Source organism: Candoia aspera, chromosome 1 (assembly GCF_035149785.1).
Source record: "Candoia aspera isolate rCanAsp1 chromosome 1, rCanAsp1.hap2, whole genome shotgun sequence".
Taxonomy (NCBI): Eukaryota; Metazoa; Chordata; class Lepidosauria; order Squamata; family Boidae; genus Candoia; species Candoia aspera.
The window spans coordinates 259855783-259877814 of record NC_086153.1 but is presented as its reverse complement, the minus strand read 5'-3'; the positions used below and the strand labels follow the sequence as shown (position 1 = coordinate 259877814).

Sequence of the window (22032 nt, the reverse complement as noted above, 5' to 3'; positions counted from 1 at the left end):
TCTCAACCTTTTGACCCTGGAGGAACCCTTGAAATATTTTTCAGGCCTTGTGGGAACTCCTGCACATTCACATAATAAAAGTGCAGTAGAATACTGGTAGAATGCCTTTCTGTTTCCACTTAGTAAATAGCATCCTGTCAGTAAAAAATTAAGAAGAATAAATTGCAAAGGTAATGTTCTTATAGCCCTGATAGGTTTGCAGGTCTATTTTCCTTAATATTTAGACGCTTAGACTTGAGCCCATTTTTTTTCAAAAACGTTTAACCAAAAAGAATGACTAATTGGGCATTGCCATCAGCAGTGGTACTATATATGCTAATTTGCTTTTTTATTATTAACTAAATACAAAAATAGCAAAAGCAAAAAAATACACAAAATTATATAAGAAAAAACAAAGGAAACAAAAGCATACAAAATACATGCTTATGAACATACATACAGGTAGTCCCCGCTTAACAACCCTAATTGGGACTGGCAATTCTGCCACAAAGTGAAATGGTCGCTAAGTGGGAAATCACGTGACTGCGACTCTGCTTTCCGGCTAGAAAGAGACAAGAGTACTCAGTTTCATACCTTCGACTTTTGTTTGCTTCCTAACCACTCCCCTGCCCTTTGGAATGCGTACTATCTTATACACAGTGAAAGCAATGCGATCACGCTGCAGCCCAGGCCTGGCAGCCTCAGGCGTGCTACACAGTTTACTCTTTGAAATCCGTTTTTCTCCAATCTCTTCACTCTGTGAGGGGGTGGGAGAAAAAAGGCAAGGAGTTTCTGTAGGCAACCTCTCCTTTGCCTGACCCTTTCCCACTGCCAGCGTGATCACATTGCTTTCGATGTGTAGAAGAGCAAGCAGCTTACTCTCTTGAAATCTCTTCCTCTCCAATCTGCATTCTGGGGGGGGGGGCAGTCAGGCAAAGGAGAGATTGCCTACAGAAATCACTTGTTTTTTCTGCCCCCCAAATGGAAACAGATTTAAAGAGAGTTCTGTAAGCTGTTTGCGTAGCACACCTGTGGCTCCCAGCTTTCAATGTATAGAACAGTAAACAGCTTACTTTCTTGCAATCCCTTTCTCTCCAATCTCTCTGCTCTGCAAGATGGGGAGGACCACAGGTCAGGCTCAGGACAATGCATACTGATTGTAATGGCGGTCACATGACTGAGGGACACTGTGAAGGTCATAAATGGGCCATAAAGTTATATTTTCAACACTGTTCTAACTTCGAACAGTCACTGAACGAATGGTCGGTAAGCAAGGGGCTTCCTGTATATCAATAAATTGAAGCCATGACTCATTACATTGCCAATTTGCTTACAGCACCAAGAACACAATCTGGAAAAATAATTTCTGTGGTGCAGTTTTAGTAGACTGTGGTCCCATGTTTTATCTTTATGATCTGTTACTGATGACTTTCTGGGGAAAAAAAGCCTTGTTGAAATAGCAAAGGAATATTATGTTATGGAAGATTCCAGTGAAATTCATCAAGTTGAAATCCCAATTCATCTTTCCTACTTTTTTAAGGCTTTCAAGAGAACCTGTCATATATAAAGTCTTTTATATGACAGTCATCAAATTGGCATTTGCTATTAAATGAAAAACTGTATTGTTCAAATATTAATGGTCTTAGTTATTCAGACATGGATACTGAAAGATTGAGCTTAATGGATACATATGATCACTATTTTTTCAAAACATATTCAGAAAGAACATATATAATTTTCTAGTTTTATAAAATCTGCTTTCCCATTTCTTATATCAAACACATTTATCTTAGTGCTTAAAAAGAGACTGATCAAGAAGGAAAAGGAGAATGGTCAGGAATTAATTGTTTCTTCCTTTTTTCAAACATGTAAAGTAAATTTTAAATGTTACAAGTCTGTTTCTGAAAATGAACGTTGTTCCAGGAAAGTAAGGATATGTTCTTTAAACAAGAGTTTATAGGTTCCCAAACAAATCCATTTCATACTTTCCTTTCTTCCTTGCAGAAATGAGCTTTCTTTTCATTTCTTAAGCTTAAAAGTCAGTGCAAAACCTCTGGTTTTGTTTTCAATTATGAACTAAGAATAATAAAAAAAAGCCTCCCTCAGATTATAGCTTGTTAGGAAAATGACAAACCATGAATGATTTTACGGTAAGTTTTTTGCTTGCTGGCTTTTTATTGCCTGATTTAGCTGCTGTTAGTGACAGAGGAAGCCAGGTGAGACTAATGCATGAGCACGCATGTTTATTATCATGAAGCCGGAATTCTGCCTATGTGTCTTGTGTGATGGTTTCATCGGTAAGAAATAAGCTCCTGGCATGGCATACCCTGCTGGCCCACCCACCATCTGATCTTTCCATCTCCTTCCCTCCCTCCTCTCAGCTGCTAATGTCCATCGCTTTTTCCTGGTATTTTCTTCCCCTGAACCATTTCTGCTCAAAACAGCAATATTTTGGTCCACGTCCCAAACAAAACCGCACTGTTTCCTTCAATATTTGGACCAAAACATCCAAAATGCAGATAGCAATCACCCTGAACCAGTTGTTCCTTGAACAGTACAGATTATTGACAGAATTTTTTCACCCTTTCCAGAATGCAGGTACTAGTTTAATGGATTTAAGTTGCAGGAAGGCAAAGTCCAACTGCATGTTAGAAAGAAGGAGCAGTTTGATAGTGGAACTAGTTAACCAGTGGGGTGGCAGGCTTTCCTTCACTGGATATATTCAAGCAGAGGCCAGACAGCCATTTTCCTGGGATTCTTTAACTTGGATTCCTGCACTGAGCAGGAAGTTGGACTTGATGGCTTAAGTGGCCTGTTCCAATGTTGTGATTCTAAGCATTTCTTGCCTCTGGTCATTGGCAAGCAATTTTGTTGAAGGCTGCCAGATGTCCTGGTATTGCTGGTTGTTGTGGATATCTCAGAAGTGCAACAGGAGTTCAGAAGTGCCGTATGTTTTTGTTCTGCATGTGAAGAGGGGTGGTTTCTTTGTGGGGTGGGGGTGGGAAGACATGCTCTTATAACAGCAAGACATAAAATGGTTTTTAATGAATACGTACATCTTTTAAAAAATTCAGAATTATACATGTACTATATTTTAGAACTTCTCTTTCTTTTTAAGAAATTAAAAAAGGATTCATGACTGGGTTTTGGGCTACAAATACTGTTTAGTAATATCATCCAATATCTTCATCATTATTTTGTAATCATTGACTAACTGCAATCATTTGTTTTTTCTTTGTATTTTGCTAGATTGTCCTAGATGTTGGATGTGGCACTGGAATCCTTTCCATGTTTGCTGCCAAAGCAGGTGCAAAAAAGGTGATAGGAGTGGATCAATCTGAAATTGTTTATCAAGCTATGGACATCATTAGGTAGGCACACTTCACAAACTGCCTAAAGTAAGCTAAAGAAAGCCAGGTTATAGGAAGTGATTTAGCCCAGGCTAGCTTTATGTTTTTTCCCCATCTGCTGCCAGAGAAGCTGATGATATTAGGTGTCTAATGTTAGTAGTGAACTGGATGAAGGACTAACACATTCAGATTTAATCCTGATAGGATAGAGATACTCTTGATAAAGAAACAGAAGGACTTGAGGACAGGATTTCAAACCTGTTTGGATTTAGTATCAGGTTTGCAGGCTGGAGTTGCTTCTGGAAACTCAGAAGATGTTGTAGCTAGGAACGTCTTTCCCCAGGTTAAGCTGATAAGCCAATACTTGTTCCTTACTAGGTGAAAACTGGATATAGAGACATTTACCCCAGTTATTGCAATCCACTGTACTACTTTTGAAGTGTCCCTTAAATGTGGAATTGATCCAGCACATTGCAAGGAAAACATTGGTAGGTGCTCACAGGCACAGATTGCATTGGATACCAGTTTGTTTCCAAACGCAATTCAAAATATGGTGATGAACTTTAACATCCTCAAAGATTAAGCCCAGAATATCTTAGTGGTAGTTTCCTCCCAAAACCAGTTTGATTGCTCCCTAAAAATTTTTGGAGAAGCCCATGTCTGTGTCTCAACTGTGGAAGCACTTTTTTGGGAGGGAGAAAAGTAAGGACCTCCTCCATGGCTACTCCTAAGCAGTGGAACTTCCTACTTCAGTGGGCTAGGCTGAGGTTGTATCTAATGGTATTTTGTTAATAGGTCAAGATGTTCCTTTTTAGGAAGGCATTCATACCCCAGGCATGCCCCTGCCTGTTTTATGATTTTTATTTTTTTTGTAATTAGTTTTTAGTGTGTGCTTTTGTATTTAAAATATTGCAAGCTGCATTAGAATACACACACACACACACAGAGTATATGTGGGTGTATATATATAGAGAGAGGGAGAGAGCACAAACATGAATAATTGAGGACAAGAAATAATTGTATGCACCTTTCCAGAATCTTTCAACTCTGGATGATTTGTCTGTCTCTAGTGGCCATTAATGTGCCTATACAATCTGGCTGCCATGGATAACAGAATCCTTTGTAATAGCAGCCTAAAGACTGTGCCATTTACCTTTATGTAAAGTAAAGGTTGGTTTATTTCTTTGTGCATTTTACTTCATCTTCTTCATCTTAACTATTAGATTGTGAGAATTGTCAATGAAAGTCAAATAAATCACAGAATTAATGACAATGCTTAAAGAGAAAACAAAGGGAATTTGTTGACTCTGGAAGTCAGTGGACTTCAACTATATCAAACCTAAGTTCATTCCATAACTAGAAACTAAATGGAAGGCAGAGATTCTAGGGTCCTAATAAAGATCAGTGGCCTGTAAGTAGCCCATGTCACCCTTTTTTATTTTCTGCTGGATAAAGTTCTAACTATGCTGTTCGAGAAAGTCTGTGTTATATATGTTTGGCAGATAATCTTCCTATAATTCATCCTTTTATTTGCAAGCAATGGGGAAAGGAAGCTCTGAAAGGTTGATTTATTTCTTTTTCGAAAGCAGTACTTCCCCAGTGCTGCCACTAGAGATACTATTATCTTACAGATAGGAAATAATTCCTTTTATTATTTGCAAGACTACGTTAAGTCACACATCAAAAGCAAAGTGTCTGCTCTGTGGACTATGGAATGAAGAATGGTGGATGCCATTTACTTGTGTCAGTTTCCGCTTCTTTCTTGGCAAATTGGGATTCTTCAGGGGGAAAGTGGAGGGGTACCAATACTTTTGGCCACCTCTGTACTTCCTATTTTTTTTGTGTGTTTGACAGATTTTATCAAATTTGTGACTGTTGCAATCACTAGAATCTCAGCTGTCCTCGGTACTTAAGAGAAAAACGGGCATTTAAAATACAACATTCTTGTAATGTCTAAAACAATTTTTAACAATTTATTATATACCAAACCAAAAATCAAATTAAGCATCCTATCATTTACCATAGGCCCTCTAAACTGCTTCAGTTTCTAAAGTTTCCAGAGTGTCAAAACAGTGGGGGCTTGTAATGACAAGCACTTTAAATTGCACTCAGAAGCTGATAGGGAGCCAGTAAAGGTGAATATGCTCTTGGTGGAAGACTCCAGCTAATAACATGGTCACTGCATTCTGGATTAATTGAAGCTTCCAAGCGATCTTCAGAGGCAGGCACCCGTATAGTACATTGCAGTAGTTTGAAGGGAGTGGGTGTTTTAGCTGATCTCTCCACCTGCACCAGTTGGAACTGCCCGCTAAGGTAGGAACGGTAAAACAGTGCCCCCATTTGCCAAACCTCATAGGCAATCTAGAAGGATAGCATGGTCGATGGTATCAAAGGCTGGTGAGAGCTCTAAAAGGACCAGGTGGCACGCTGCCTCCATCCAGGTCCCAACAAAGGTCAATCACAAGAGTGACTAGTGCTGTCCCACCCCATGCCCAGGCCTGAACCCTGACTGCCCAAATAATTTGCCTTAACTCTCTTTGGTATAAGAGGGAATAAAGGAAAAGTGCTCTCAGACTTTCTGTTACTATAGCCCGTATCAATAAAGAAGAGTTTTAGTATTTCTTGTGGAGCCTGCTTCCTGACTTGGCCTACCTCAAAAGGCTGAAGGGGCAAACTGCATCCTCTTTCAGGGTTGCAGATACATCGTCCAGAAATGAGGCACTGATCATCTCCCGGAGCTAACTGTTGCACTCTCTCCTGCTCTCTCAAAGAGCCAGGAGGGGCATGGATCCAAGCTATAGATGGCTGAGGAAATACCGGAGAGCACTCTGTCCACTTCTTTGCCGTCCAGAAGCCAAAATGAATCCCAGGTAAAATGGCAAAAGACTGCCCCAGTCACCACATTGGACTCTTGCCTATGAAGAATCAAGAGATGGGTGAATCTGATTCAAAATAATCTTCAAAATAGCCAGATCACATCTTTGTATCAGCAGGCAACCAGGTGCTCAACAGAACTGCTCATAAGGTTGTTGGAAACCTCCCCAAGCATTGGTGGAATCCATTTGGATTTCGTTTGTTTTAGTTGGTGTTTGAGGGGTATCAAGGATACACTTAATGCCCAGGGAAACCCAAAATTAAATGAGAACATGAGCCATTAATTTCAAAGATTTATTTAACATTACTGTTGATTAGATGCCAGTAATTGTTTTTAACATAAATATTGCCAGAGGATCCTAATGTAGTTCATGTTTTATGTTTAATGTGGAATTACTGAGTTCATGAAGCTTTTCACCCATAGTTTGCTTTTGCAACGCTGTTTGTCCTCTAAAATGTTAAAATTGTAATGAGGTTACTGGCTTCTGTTCCAAGTCAGATGTAAGGAGATTGTAGTATAATAAATGTTTAAGAAAGAGTATAGATAACCACTGTGGTAAAGAAAGAAATCCCAATGGTGTGAATAATTATTCTGTCCTCTCTAGCATTAGCTGTCACGACAATGGCATAAGAAAGAAAGATTGATATGTTGTGCTTCAGAGAAAGTAAATGCTATTAAAACTTAATCTTGAGTTCCCTTGAACACATCTTTATTTAAAATATGAAACAATAGGATATCCTGAAAGGAAATTGATAATACACCATCATGCTTGAGTTAAAATACTGCAGTTAACTGGGATGGTTGTCTTCACAAGCACAGTACAATCAGTTACTTTAGTATAACTTAGTTGTGTCATCTGTGGAGAAGACTGGTTAAAATTTCCATTTATCAACAGGTTAAAAAAACATTTTGTCAAGTTTAGTATCTGAATGTAAATCTTGCAGAACACTTAGGTGAATTCCTCTAGGTTCAGAAATTGTGAATATTTGGGAAAAGCAAATTTGACAATTAGCTTTTTCTCTCCTGGTTTTTCCCTCAGTCGCCAGAGCAGACTTCTTCTGTTTGTCCCTGATCTTATAGTTAAAACTTGAATTAATATGTAATTCATCTTTAACATAATTGTAAAGCAATATATTTGTATATGTTACTTGCAACATACGCAGCATATGAGTATACAGTATTTCAAGATCATCTGTTAATTTTTAGAAGCTTCTAACCGATGGGATGTGCAAAATCAAATAAGAGATGTGAATGCTTACTGGGGCTGTACAAAACATTTGAAAGAGGTGCTTTGCAAAAGGCATTAATGCAAATTAGTGTTAGTCTCCTCAAAGCATTAAAGCAGCCTTTGGAATGCTTCTCTAGCTGCTCCAGAGGTTTTTCCCCTAGCTGTTTTTATATACCAATTCTTGCATAGCCCTTCACTTCTCTGGCATTCCAGTTAGAGATTTTATCCAGGCATATACATGCACGCCTAGACAACTGGGGACAGCCTTTGAAGTGGCCACATAAGCATTCCAAAGGATGTGCTTGCTTTAATGCTTTCAGGAGGCATGCTTCACTCATACTAACAGACTTTTCGAATACTTTGCAAGCCCTAACACTTCCAGACACCAGCCTATTTGGTTTTCCTTTTTTTCTTTTCATTTGCATAAGTTGCTTACATTTTCTACTGCATGTTTTCTTTCTGAAAATAGATGTGCGTCTTCAAGTGTGCATTGTGTCTTGGAGAAGAGTAAACTGTGTTATATTAAGGAATGACTACACATCTCAGTCAAGAATTCTCTAATAATGTTGCAGTGCTTATGGAAGCAATAGTTACTTTCCTAAATTATTGAAAAGCATCCTTGAGACTCAGAAGGCTAAAAACACTAGCTATCTGGAATAAACAGATAGCAGTTTCATAGGATGTCTTTTTCCTGTGTTAATACAAGCAAAGCCTTAGCTGAAAATCAGAGGCATATGATCCTACGCAAACATTTGAAAATGAAGTGGCTGATTCTCTGCTGAACCCAAAATCCTGCTAGCCTGTACTGGTAAGGGGTGGGGGTGAGGGCCTGTTTGTGGATTCCCATAGATAGTCTAAAACATCGATCTTTTGAGAACAGGAGAGGGAAATTAGCTATGCCAACTACCTACTGGTATAGTTGAAAAGCCTGAAGAAAATTCTTAGGAGCACAGAACAGCTTTGGATTCATTGCTATTTCCTCTCCTTCCCCTGAGCACAAAAATAGAGTTAGGTCAGAAGGGGTCCTCCATTGCCAACATCATCCTTTTGGACAGTTATTCCTCCTGTTCTGGTTGTCCCTAATTAAGTTCTGAGCAGTTAAACTTCCTGTTTACTGTGTCCTATTGCACTGTTGAAATGGCGATGTATATCTAAGGCAGGATCACTGAAGACTTCTCTTAATGTCTCGGATGTGAAATATTCCAGGTTCTTCAGGGCTGCTTTCAAAACAATGATCATAACTGAATGAAAACTTTTAATTTTTGTACTAAGTAATGATGTTTGCAATTCTTGACAGACTGTTGTCATATTAGCAAATAACATTTGTGGAAGAACTCTCTGTTATTACAAGTACTTACTAATAGTATTTTTGGAGTGCTTTAAGGTAAAACCTAATTAGAAAACTATAACTACTGCAATGTGCTCTACATGGGGCTACCCCTGAAGAGTATCTGGAAGCTTCAGCTGGTCCAAAATGCAGCCGCGCGGGCTATTTTTGGTGCACCTAGGTGGGCACATATAACACCGTTGCTGCGTGAGCTGCACTGGGTGCCAGTTTGCTTCCGGGTACAATTCAAGGTGTTGGTTATTACCTTTAAAGCCCTACATGGCACGGGGCCAGGTTACCTGAGGGACCGTCTCATCCCCGTTACATCGGCCCGCCCCACCGGATCATCCAGAGAGGGCATGTTACGGACCACGTCCATAAGAGAATTTCATCTGGTGGGGTCCAGGAAGGGGGCCTTCTCTGTGGTGGCCCCTGCTCTCTGGAATATTTTGCCCCCAGAGGTGAGGCAGGGCCCTTCTCTCCTGACCTTCCGGAAGGCCCTGAAGACCTGGTTTTGCCGTCTCGCCTGGGGTGGGAAAGGGAATAACCATTCTTGGAGATGGCTTGCACCCTAGAGTCCCTCCCACCAGCCTGGATTTTACATTTCTCTTGGATTTTATTTATTTATTGGGTTTTATTATAATTGTTTTATGTGATTTTAATGTTTATGTTTTATGGGGAATTTTATTGTAAACTGCTCAGAGTCCCTCTTCTGGGGGAGATGGGCGGTGGCTAATTATGAGAAATAAATAAATAAAATAACATGCTCTTGCCCTTTGCCTTGCAGACTCAATGGATTTGAAGATAGTATTTGCTTAATCAAAGGGAGAATTGAAGAAGTTGATATACCTGTTGAAAAAGTCGATGTTATCATATCTGAATGGATGGTAAGAATAGAAATATACTTTGCATAAATTTGAATCCATAATTTCAAATGTGCCAGTGGCCCCAAAATATTATGTGGCAAATGGTAATGTTTTTTATTATTGTAACTATTATATTCTTGTTCTAAAATGACAGGAAATAATCTGTCCCAGTTATGATGTAATGGCATCAGTTTGAAATCTTTTAGACAAGTATGTCAACATAATTTATCATAGCCATAAATTAGCATTTAGAAGATACCAGAAGAATGCATGCCTACACATATTTGAATTTACTTGTATGTAGCTAGAAGCTGAAAAAAAAATGCTGGGCTGTATTGCTGGTAGGATGTACTATATATTTAAATGTCAAGTGAGCAGGCTTCATATCCAGACAGAATTGTACTTCTGTTCCTGTAAAGTATAGAAGTTTAAGAGGAAATTATGTTTAACAGTAATTAGAGTAATTTTACATACAGTAAGCAGTGAAATGAAATCAGCTGTGCAACATGCTGGTGCTAGGTTTTCAGAATATTTTATTTATAAAGGGAGACAATTCACTCAGTGTATACCGTTGGGAAGAAGCATTTGAGTGTATTTTTCTTCACGTCTTGATGCTTTAAATGTTGCTACAAGAAGAAATTAGTACAGATAGCAGAACACGTTAGAGCCATAGGCGGAATTTTCTTCTAAAGTATAAGGATCATTTCCTTGCAGTTATGCTAGGCTCTCATATAGACACACATGCATGTGTGGGTGCACACACATGTATGTAGATATCTATATAAATGCACACTGTAAAGAGACAAAATACTGACCAGCAGCATTCTCTGTTACTTCTTATCCAGACCAATTTCCAGAGCTGTTACAGAGAAACCATTTCTGTGATTAAGCTGTTCTTCTCAGTATTCCTGTAACCAATTATCAGGAAGTTGTAGAACTGGCAGCGGGCCAGGAGCAGTACTAGGTTTGAGGTGGCTTTGAGGAAGGTGCGTTTTTTAGCTATGTCCTCCCCCCATCCCATCCTGGGCTTATTAGTGGGTAGTGATAGTGTATAGTAGTTCTGGTTCCATCCTCCCTGTGGTTCTCAGCCAAATATTGGGGGCGAGGAATCTGCAGCAGTAACCATCTCCAACAGTGACCATCTGTATTCTGTGCCCTTGGCCTAGAAGCAGTATAGCTAATGAATATATCAGCAGCAGTAACAAGTCACATTTGCCATTTGTTTCTTTTATCACGTCTAGGCAGTAAACTGATGGGGAAAAAGTAGCACATGAAGGGATACTTAACAGATGGAGGCCAGGACTGATATTTTCCCAGCCTTGCTAGACAATATTCAGGAATCTGAGGGAAATATGTGGTGTGGAAAGACACAGAAGAGATCTCCTGGGATCAGTGGAGTCACTGAAGAAATCACATTGGAGCATGTGTGTGCTGTGTGAGGGACTGTCAGGGTCAGCCTCGCTCCGAATAAGATACGGACTCAATAGGGATTAAGGATTTCTGGTTTATTGAAACGGTTCTGACAGAAAGAAAAACGGGAATGGGGGTGCGGTGTTGAGGTGCCCTGTATATACCCTCTTGCGGGGTCCCGTGCTCCTCCACCCTTCATTGTCCCCATTCCCCTTGATGGGTTTCTTGATGGCTGTGGGGGCGTTTTCCTGGTTGCTGTCCTTGTCCTCTTGGTTCAGGTGTGTCCTCCGGGGCACCAGGTGCGGCTTATCGCTGCTTATCTGAAGTCCTTCTATTCAGCTGCATATGATTCCATGGGTGTGGGTGCTTTGGGTGCTTGATTCAAGCGCTGATTTAATTATCTCCTTCCTCTTTTTCTTAATGATCATGATCCACGTTGTGAGGCTCTTTGTGCCTTGCAACGGGGTCATGACATGCTGCCCCCCGAAGATGTCTTTAGGGTGCTGGTTTCTCTGGGTATGCCTCGTGGAAACGTCTAGTCAGTTGTTTTGCTAAGATGTGTTGTGCCTGGACCCACTCTGGGTGTGGGAAATGCTTCCATTTAACGAGGTATTGTAGAGTACCCCTTTGCCTTCTTGAGTCCAGTATCTCCTGTACCTCAAAATGCTGTTGTTTATCTATCATGATGGGTGGGGGCGGTGGGTCTTCTGTGTGCCATTTGGATGGGCTTGTTGGTTTCAGCAAGGCACAGTGGAATACCAGATGGATCCATCGTAGATTGTGTGGCAGTGCCAGTTTCTTCGAGGGTTGTGAGGTTTTTATGAACTTAGTGGAGAGGTAGACCCTATCTCCCACTTTGTAGTTCGGTGCCTCCGCCCTGTGATTGTCCACAAATTTCTTGTACGTGGTTTGTGCGTCTGCGAGAGCCATTTGGATGATTGGCCAGGTTGTCGCCAGTTGTGCCGCCCAGTCGTCTGGTGAGCAGGGTGGGGCATCTGGTTGAGGTAGTTCTGGTATCGGTACAAAGTCCCTTCCGTAGACCACCTTAAATGGGGTGTGGCCAGTGCTCTGGTGCACTGCATTGTTGTAGGCTACCTCTGCAAAGGGTAGCAGGTCCACCCAGTTGTCCTGTTGGTAATTTATGAATGTCCTCAGGAACTGTTCAAGGGTTGAGTTTAGGATCTCTGTAGATCCGTCTGTGTGTGGATGCCACGCCGTGGACAGTGCCTGTTTGGTGCCAATGAGTTTTAAAAATTCCCTCCAAAATTTTGACGTGAACTGTGTGCCCCTATCGGTCACCAACCTATAGGGGGCGCCGTGGATCCTGTATATGTGTGTCAGGAACAGGCGTGCCAGCTGTTGCGCGGTGGGGATGGTTGCGCAAGGAATAAAGTGTGCCTATTTTGAAAAGTAGTCTTTTACCACCCAGATGACTGTTTTCCTTTGGCTGGGTGGGAGGTCTACAATAAAATCCATGGAAATTTCTTCCCAGGGGCGAGAGGGGCTGGCTACTGGCTGCAGCAGCCCTTGAGGTTTCCCCCCCTTCCGTTTGGAGGTGGCACATGTGGGGCAGTGGCTACGTAATCTTTAATGTCTTTTCTCAGGGTTGGCCACCAAAATTGCCGTCTCGTTAGATGTAGGGTTTTTACGAACCCAAAATGCCCCGCAGTCTTGTCATTGTGTGAGCGGTTTAAAACTTCCCCCCGCAATGACTCTGGTACGTACAAGACTTTCTCTTTCCAGGCTAGGCTGTCCTTGATAGATACAAGGTGTCGGTTGTTTTGTAACCATGTATCTGTTTGTAGTGCTTGTGCGAGTCTTTGTTGCCAGTTGGGTGAAATTGAACGGCGGCTCCGTTCGTTTTCTTGCGTTCGTGCTGGCGTGCGCTGATTCCTCGTATGGCTGCGCTTGACAGCTGGGCAGCCCAGTTGTTTGTTGGTCCATACCGTCCCCACGATGTCTGAGGCTTGCGTGTCGTCCTGTGGCCGTCGGGAGAGGGCATCCACCAGGAAGTCCTTCCTGCCCGGTATAAATTTCAGCGTGAAATTGAACCAGCTGAAGAACTGTGCCCAGCGCACCTGCTTCGGGCTGAGGCGTTTAGGCGTGCTGAGAGCCTCCAGGTTCTTGTGGTCTGTCCAGACCTCGAAGGGGCAGGCTGCCCCTTCCAGCAGGTGCCTCCATGTTTCCAGAGCTGCTTTCACTGCAAACGCCTCCTTTTCCCATACGTGCCATCTCCGCTCCGTTTCGGAGAATTTGCGGGAAAGGTACGCACAGGGTTTCAGCTGGTTGTCAGCGTCCCTTTGTAGCAGGAGAGCTCCGATGGAGAAGTCGGAGGCATCTACCTGCACCATGAAGAGCTTGGTGGGGTCGGGATGTTGTAGTACTGGCTCAGCTGTAAACAGGTTTTTTAGTCTCTCGAACGCCGTTTGACAGTCAGCTGTCCAGTTTAGCACCGCCCCCGGGTTTCTCGATTTGCGCGTGTCCCCCAAACCCTTGGTCTTTAGGAGGTTGGTCAGGGGTAGTACAATCTCTGCCAGCCCCGGGATGAACCCCCTGCAAAACTTCATGAATCCAAGGAAACTTTGAAGTTGCCTCCTCGTGCGTGGGCGCTCCCACGCCAGTATTGCTTGGACCTTGCTCGGGTCCATTTCAATCCCTTTTTCCGAAATCCTGTACCCTAAATAGTCAATTTGTTGTTTGTGAAACTCGCACTTGGAGAGCTTGGCAAACAGCTCTGCCTTGCGCAGTTTCTTGAGCACTTCCCTTAACAGTCGTTCGTGCTCACGCTCTGTTTCAGTGTATATTACCACATCATCGAGGTAAACCAGCACCCCCTTAAAAAGGTGGTCACGCAGGACCTCGTTGATTAATTGCATAAATACACCCGGTGCCCCTGCCAGTCCAAAAGGTAGCACCTTGTATTGAAACGACCCCAATGGGCAGTTGAAAGCCGTTTTCCACTCATCCCCCTCCTGTATCCTTATGCGGTAATAGGCTTCCCTTAGGTCAAGTTTAGAGAATACCTTGCCCTTTGCCAGGTGGGACAATATGTCCTTTATTAGGGGCAGTGGGCTTTTATTGGATACAGATGCTGCGTTCAGGCCCCGGTAATCTGTGCAGAGCCGCAGTGACCCGTCCTTTTTCTCGCGAAAGAGGACCGGCGCTCCTACTGGGGAGTTTGCAGGCTCGATAAAACCCCTCGCCAAGTTCTTATCTATAAAGTCCCTTAACGCTGCCAGCTCCCTCGGGGTCATGGCGTATATTTTGGGTTTGGGCAGAGGCACCCCCGGGACCAGTTCGATGGAGCAGTCTGTTTTTCTGTGAGGGGGGAGTCTGTCCGCTTCCTTCTCGCAGAAGACATCTGCAAAGTCTGCGTAGTTTGGTGGCAGGCCGTCTGGCAGCGCCATCTTTCTGTGTTCCGAGGTCGTTGTTGCCCTTCCCATTGCTGCCCGGGGGACCCTGTCCCCTGTGGGTGCTTGGTAGCGCCCGTCAGCAAACTTGATCTCTCTGGTTTTCCAGTTGATGACTGGGTTTTGCTGCACGAGCCATGGGATTCCTAGTATCAGTAGGGGTTGCCCTACCGGTGCCACGATGAAAGCCAATTTTTCCTCGTGGCTGCCAAGCCGTAGCGCGGTTTCGCCAGTGTATTGGGTGACCGGGCCCCCTCCCGCTGCTGTTCCGTCAAGCTGAGTAAACACCAAATGGTGCTGAAGTGGATAGCAGTGGAGGTTAAGCGCAGCTACCAGGTCTGGGTGCATTAAGCTTTTAGAGCAGCCAGAGTCAATCAATGCCCAGACCTTTTCAGCCTTTTCCCCATGGGTGAGGGTGACATGGACATAGAGGGTGGGGCACTCTTCACTCACCCCTCTGTCGGTGCGCCTGTTGCTCTTCTCCACCTGTCCTTTGGCGCCCATTAGGCCAGGTGGCTGGCGTTTCCCGTCGGCTCGTCGGGATTGCTTCCCTCCTCTTCTGAGCTGTAGGGGAAATGTCTGCCTCGATACTCCCCCCTCGCTGCTGGTCGCTTTCTTGGCGCTGGGGTTGGTGCGGCTGGTGCCCTCCACGTGCTCTCTCTGGGTGTCTGTCTGGGGCAGGTTGCCGCCTTATGACCGTCCCTGCCGCACGTGAAGCACTGCCCTTTTGCGAAACGCCGGTCCTGTTCCTCCTTCCACGGTTGGGATCTCACCTTCCCCGGCCTTGCAGCTGTCCGTGATGGTCTCGCTGCCTCCGCCTGCTGTGCTTCCCTCTGGGCTTGGTGGAACGTGTCGTGGGCGTCCTCTGCTTCCCCTGCCAGCCGGATCCACTCGGTCAGGGAGTTGGGGTTGTTGCGGCAGAGTGCCTACCGGAGCACGTTCAAGTTAAGTTCTTCTTTGAATTTCTCAATCAGGGTCGATTGTGACCATACTTCCACTTTTCCGGCTAGGGCTTGGAACTCCATGGCATACTCTGCCACGGAGCGCTGTCCTTGCCGTAGCATTTTCAGAGTCCTTTTTGCTCTTTCTTGCTCCAGGGGGTCCCTGAAGTGCAGTTCCAGCGCTCGAAGGAATTCTGTGCTATCCTGCAGTGCCCGGGCACCTGATTGGCACAATTGGACATACCAATCAGCGGCCCGTCCTTTTAGTTTTATGGTGAGGGCATTGACTTTGCCCCGTTCAGTCCTGAAACAGGGACCCCATTCCTCGAGGTAGTACCTCGCATTTGTCAAGAAAAAGGAGAGTTTCGAGGGGTCCCCGTCAAACTTTATGCCAAAGTCCTTGGCTGCCATTCTGGCCTGGCTCCAGGTCACATCTGGGCTGTGCAGCGTGCTGTGTGGGGGCTGGTGCGGGTCGAATCGGCTCCAGGCGTCTGGTGGTGTCGGTGTCGTCTCTCTCTGGGTCTCCTCGCAAGTAGGTCGGCTCATCGACAGGGTGGGAGGGTGGGATGTCATCCATCTGGTGGCCTCTTGGAACCGGGCTCCGCCGTAGCCGCCGCCGTCCGCTGGGTCGTCGCCCCGTCTCTCGTCCGGGTGCGCCTCCAGTCGTCGGGTGGGTTCCTGGGACCGGGCTCCGCCGTAGCCACCGCCGCCCGCTGGGTCGCCGCTCCGCCTCTCGTCCGGGTGAGCCTCCACGATGCTGCCGCCGCGGGGTTCCTGCGCCGCCATCAGCTGCTGGAGCAGCAGCCGTATCACGTGCACCCCCTCCTCCAGTGCGTCCAGCCTCGCCGCCGTCTGCAGACTCCCGCCGGTGTGCTCGGCTCTCCACTCGCTCTCGCCTCCGGTCGTCGTGGAGGACGGTCCGTCCTTCGGTCCCGCCGGGGTCTCGGGCGAACCTAGAGGGAATCCCCCCATTTTGCACGCCGCAGCCCGCTGGCCACGGGGCGCCTGGGTGTTCCCCCCCCCCACTCCTCTTCCTCCGAGCTGGACCCCATACTTACCTGGGCATTGCGCCGCCGGGACCTCAGGCACATCCCTCCCGAGGGAAGGGGAGCTTCTCCGCCGGGTGCCAAGTGGTTGCGTTGCCGTGCTCCGTGGTTCTTCATACCTAGCTGGGCCCCTCACAAGCTGGTTGGATTGGTGCTAGGTAAAAAAATTTTGTGGATTCCCGTTTTTATGTCAGGGTCAGCCTCGCTCCGAATAAGACACGGACTCACTTAATAGGGATTAAGGATTTCCGGTTTATTGAAACGGTTCTGACAGAAAGAAAAACGGGAATGGGGGTGCGGTGTTGAGGTGCCCTATATATACCCTCCTGCGGGGTCCCCTGCTCCTCCACCCTTCATTGTCCCCATTCCCCTTGATGGGTTTCTTGATGGCTGTGGGGGCGTTTTCCCGGTTGCTGTCCTTGTCCTCTTGGTTCAGGTGTGTCCTCCAGGGCACCAGGTGCGGCTTATCGCTGCTTATCTGAAGTCCTTCTATTCAGCTGCATATGATTCCATGGGTGTGGGTGCTTTGGGTGCTTGATTCAAGCGCTGATTTAATTATCTCCTTCCTCTTTTTCTTAATGATCATGATCCACGTTGTGAGGCTCTTTGTGCCTTGCAACGGGGTCATGACAGGGACCAAGTCCCAGGAAGGATAATGAACAAAGTAATTAGAAGGTAGAAAATGGACAGAACAGAAAGGTTCAGAAAACTAAGGTTAATGATCTGGGAACATTCTTAAATAGTCTTTTACATGGCTTAAATTTCAAAGGCAGCATAGCATCAAAACGTGTAAGACAATATAAAATATAATATCAGAATAGCAAAGGACATGTTTTGAAAGCAGAATGAAAGATTGTTAGAGATGAGTTGAGCTAAGCAGAGAGCTTTTTCCAATTTTTGATTCAGCTAGCTTGAAATAATGTCCTGTAATATATTTGCAACATCTGCATAATTAGAAATAATTGGCTTTTTTGAGAAATTCAGTTGTTTGGACCTAGAACTTTAAAAAAACAACAACGTATCAATGCTGCGTTGCACATCTATACAACAATTTTATTTTATTTGAAGCAAGCTTGACATTGCAAACTTGTTATCTAAAGATAAAATTGAATGCAGGAGCATTTTTGTTCAGCAACCAGGATCTTATTCTAATTGTTTATTTCTGTTTCTTTGAATCTTGATATACAGAAACATGTCTGTCACCTAACTATGCAAATATACGTCACAAAGCCCTTATATCTTTTATTCTGCTATTTGTTATAAATAATAAAAGTACTTCTGCAATGGTTCGAACACTTTGCACACTTACAGTATGCAATAATAAAACATCCTTTCTTTGTTCATCTAAGAAAAAACATGTAATTTGTATGTCTTCATTTGGCTGCTACTTTAAATCATTAGCATTCTGCTCACAATACAGCAATACAGAACACTTTGCTTTAATTAATTTTGAATTAATAATGCCACATTTTTATTCTTATTTTTTTTTAATCTGAACCTTGTCAGTGTAGAAGCAGAGTCGCACAGCATCAGAGGCAAAAATGCTTGATAATTCTCTTTCCAGATGGCACCCCTACAGGTGAGGCAGCAGCCTGTGAAATTACATTCTAAATTACACCAGAGATTAGCACCACAGATACAGCAAAGCATTTTGAGATTGATAATGAATGACTTGATTCAATATGAGAGACAATCCCTTAGTAGCTTACTGGGATGTGCTATTGCATAGGAGAGTTTGGAAGGTTGAGGCAAAAATTGCAGAATCAGCCTGGAAAATATCAGGAGGAGAACAGTGAGATCTATGAAATACCACAGTTATTTTATTGGGGGTCTGCTTTTTTAGGATGACTGAGAAAGCTAATAATATATTAGCGCAATAACTGGTTGCTTCCAGTGATGGCTTTGTCCTAGCAGAAAGCAGTTCTTCCCTGGGGTGTAATGCCCAATTTTCATTATACCTTTCTATGCTATGTCCCACATTTTTGTGGAGGGTTTCTTGATCTTCAGAACAGCCTTCATGTATATGTGGTGGGAGGGGGGAGCGCAGTGCAGAAGGAGGAACAGCAGACATCTTGGTTCTCTCCTTGTGCAGAGAGAAATGCTCCACGGAGATACAAAGGTACTGTTGGATGCAAATATACATATGTCCTGCTATAAAAAAAACTGCTTGCTGTTTGTCCCTAGGGCTGTTGTTTGTGCAAGCAGTGGCTAGATAGAGAGCTGTTCAGTAGGAAACTGATGAAAGCTTTCCATCAGAAGCACATTCTGGATCAAGCTGTTCTAGCTGCTGTTTTCTCCAAAATAAAATTGCTGTCGTAAGCTTACTTATTTAACGCTCAGTCCTAAATAAAACTGGACCTCCTTATCAGTAGAAAAATTGCCTCTTTCTTGCTGCTGTGTTCCTTTCTTTAGAGAATAGATTTTCTACCCTTTTGCATATGTTGAGATTCAGACCTACTTTTCCAGCTATGCACAGTTGGTCTGCACTGACCAGAATGAAATAACTGGCTGCTTAGGTAGAATTATGACCTGGTGTTCAGCATTTCGAGAGGAACCAAGTCTCAGTCCCCCTTTGCTTCCTACGCAGCACTGAGAAGGAATTCAGAAGCTTTAATTTCCTCTATACATTAGCCCAAATTTAATTCAGGCAGTTTACCTCAAGTTTTGGATGAGACACTAAATTGCTGTTATTCTAAAACAGAACCCAAATTTACACTTTCTTCTTTGCAGCCATGCCGAGGGAGTGGGAGTGGGCTGGAAACAAGAGCATATATATGGCCTGAGAGGAAGTTATGCTTCTTAATATAAAGCTGTTATCTTTATCCCATCTATAGTCGATCTTGGGTGTTGGGCTTATTCTTTATATTTCATGTACGTGCTTCCATACCTGCAAAGCTTGCTGAGATTCTCCATAGTTTCCAGTGGGAGCTTTTCCATGGTAAGGGGTCAGCCGCCTTCTCTATCAAATGTACGTTTAAGCAGGGGAGGTTTAGCTACTATAACCTCTGAGTCTAAAGCATTCCTGCCTGTATGGTGGCTTTCTGGCAGGAACGACTGAGTTGTCATTTTGGCTTGTGTGACATCTGTAGTTGTCCCTTGCCCATGTTGGATTTGAGTGCAGAAGGAGATTTTGTGAACCCCTTTATTATTATTTATAAACAAAAAGAGGGGTGCTCTTCAGAGATTTCATTAGCCACATGTTGTACAAATTGGTACTACCGATCAATTAAAGTTAAAGTTAAATCTCTGGCCTCTTCCTCTAGGTAGTACCAGAATTGTGAAATGCTTGGTGAAAGAAATTGCTATATCAGGGAGTTCATGGCAGTACTAATAGTAAAGAATAAAAATGCTACTGGACTATTCTTCAGAATGTTTATTTGCAAAAACAAAGTTTATATATGCTGCTGTAGAGCTCCCTAAAACTGGTGTATAATTTTACTCTTAATTTTTTTTCTTTTATTTTTCTCAATTTGTAGGGCTATTTCCTTCTCTTTGAGTCTATGCTGGATTCAGTCATTTATGCAAGGGACAAGTATCTGGCCAAAGGAGGCTCAGGTTAGTCTGATTAAATAAATAGTTCAGCTATGGGGAAAACTAGATTCTGTTATACATGACCAAGAACATTATTTTCTGAAATGAATAATGTTTCCATTAGGAGTAGCTCCAAGATAATCACTTCATAGTATGAGTAATGCAAAAGCAATAACAAGATATTTGGACCTTAAATGAAATATTATTTTCCAGAATGCTTTGTCTTTTTAAAAATAATTGATGTTCAGTCCTTGAAGAATTTTATAAAACTTTTTAATAGTAAATAACTTGGTAGGAATGTAGTAAAAAGTAGAATTTCCATATAGGATTATTTCTAAAAGATTATTCTAATGTTGCTGTACACATAACTAAACAGAGCATAACACAGCCTTATGCATGTATGTTTTTGCTGTCGTAGCAGAGTTTTCATTTTCATCCCCTCTGCAACCCCACCCCCCTCCCTTGATGTTCAAGAACAGATGGAGCCCGATACTTGAGAGAAGGGCAGATCTGTTCTGCTGCTATATGCCATGTTGGTGGACAAACAGATTTGGATACTACCCAGGGGAATTCCTTAAGGTGGCTGCAAGTTATACTGTATGGAAAGATGCTACAGGAAGGGGAGAACTAGCAATGTAATTTGGGTATGAAGTTTAAGAAAGAAGTGGAGAACTACTTGAATCCAGAGGTCCTAGTATCTAGCAAAGAAGCAGTTTATCATAGCTGGTTTTCTGTGTTATGTTTTCCCTTTAAGTAGAACCTGATTTTCATGTGTAGTTTCAAGACAGCAAGGCAGGAGAAATCATACAGTACTTGTATTCTGTTTTATTTTAACACTGGAATTGTGTGCTTATGTTTGTATGCCACGCTGAAAGACAAAAATACATTGGATGTGCTTGCTTTTTTTAAAAAAATACAGCCTATAAGAAAAAATGGTGACATTTCATACTGAATAGCCAAAGGAGGCTGGAATTTTCTTGCTATGTTGTGAATACTGTCATGCTTGACTAGTTTTGTCTTCCCATTTGAGCTATAGAAAGAGTTTATAACCATAGAACAAAATTCAAGCCAGTGAGTTTCTTTATACAACCCTTAAAGGCATCAGGGACTCTTCCAAAGTCTTCTGTACTCTAAAGTGGATTATAAGCTGTAGCATACCTTTATAAATTTTTTCCAATTACACCAGAGATCTAATAATATTCTAGGATATTCTGGGTGTTGATGTATCCTGGCTTTTCTTAGGTAAGTTGTATGCTAGTACACCTATTTTATACTTTGCCTATTGTGGTAGCAAATATGGTTCAACTTAACAAAAATGGAAAGCTTTTGATGATATCTGAATATGGGATCTTAATTTGTTCTACCCTTTTAAAATCAGAATTATAAGCCATGATTCCATGTTACAGTAAGCTTTTTCTTTCTATTTAATTTAGAAGGTACAGCAAACTTCAGCTGTTTTTACTAACATGAGAAGCCAAATAAGCATTAACAAAGCGATTCTGACTGAGTATGGGCACAAGTGCATGCTAGTGGGAGGTGAAGAATCTTTACTTCTCCCTTATTGGATCAGGTTATCAGCCAGTGTTCTTATTTAGAAGAGTAAATTCTCTCTTAAATGAAGAATGAGTTGAATATCTCACTCCTGGTCACTATGACCATTTTGCCTATAAAGTTGCTCAGATTTGCAGAGGTTTTGATGTTGTATGGACAGTATCCAGTGTGTTCAGTGTGACATTATCTTGCTGGGTGACCTGGACTCTTTTTGGCCTGTTGACTCTGATGAAGTGGATAGGGATGACCTCTGCCCCCATGGGCTTTATTCATGCCCTGCCTAGCTCCTTCATGGACGTGTGTGTATGTGTGTGTGGGGGGGAGGGAGGGGCTGGATCCAGGAATTTGTAAAAAAAACTTGCTTCAGGAGTGGGGGTGTTGCCACACTATGATAAGCTCCCTCCTTAAGAGGTTGTCCTTGGCATATCTGAAAGTTGTCCTTTTGACAACTGTCACCAAGTTTCCACCTTTTCCATTTGGGGCAAGAGTGTTGAATGAATAGAGGGGATGCAGTTGCA

At 43.2% G+C, this 22032-nt stretch overlaps 1 protein-coding gene across 1 annotated transcript in view; it reads left to right on the top strand.

Annotated features, from left to right (window-relative positions):
* PRMT3 (protein arginine methyltransferase 3) overlaps nt 1-22032 on the top strand; it is a 75174-nt gene that overhangs the window by 15814 nt on the left and 37328 nt on the right. Inside the window, exons 9-11 of the mRNA XM_063289574.1 lie at nt 3229-3350; nt 9547-9646; nt 19909-19987. Coding sequence (XP_063145644.1) covers nt 3229-3350; nt 9547-9646; nt 19909-19987 — 301 coding nt within the window. The remainder of the gene's footprint in view (nt 1-3228; nt 3351-9546; nt 9647-19908; nt 19988-22032) is intronic.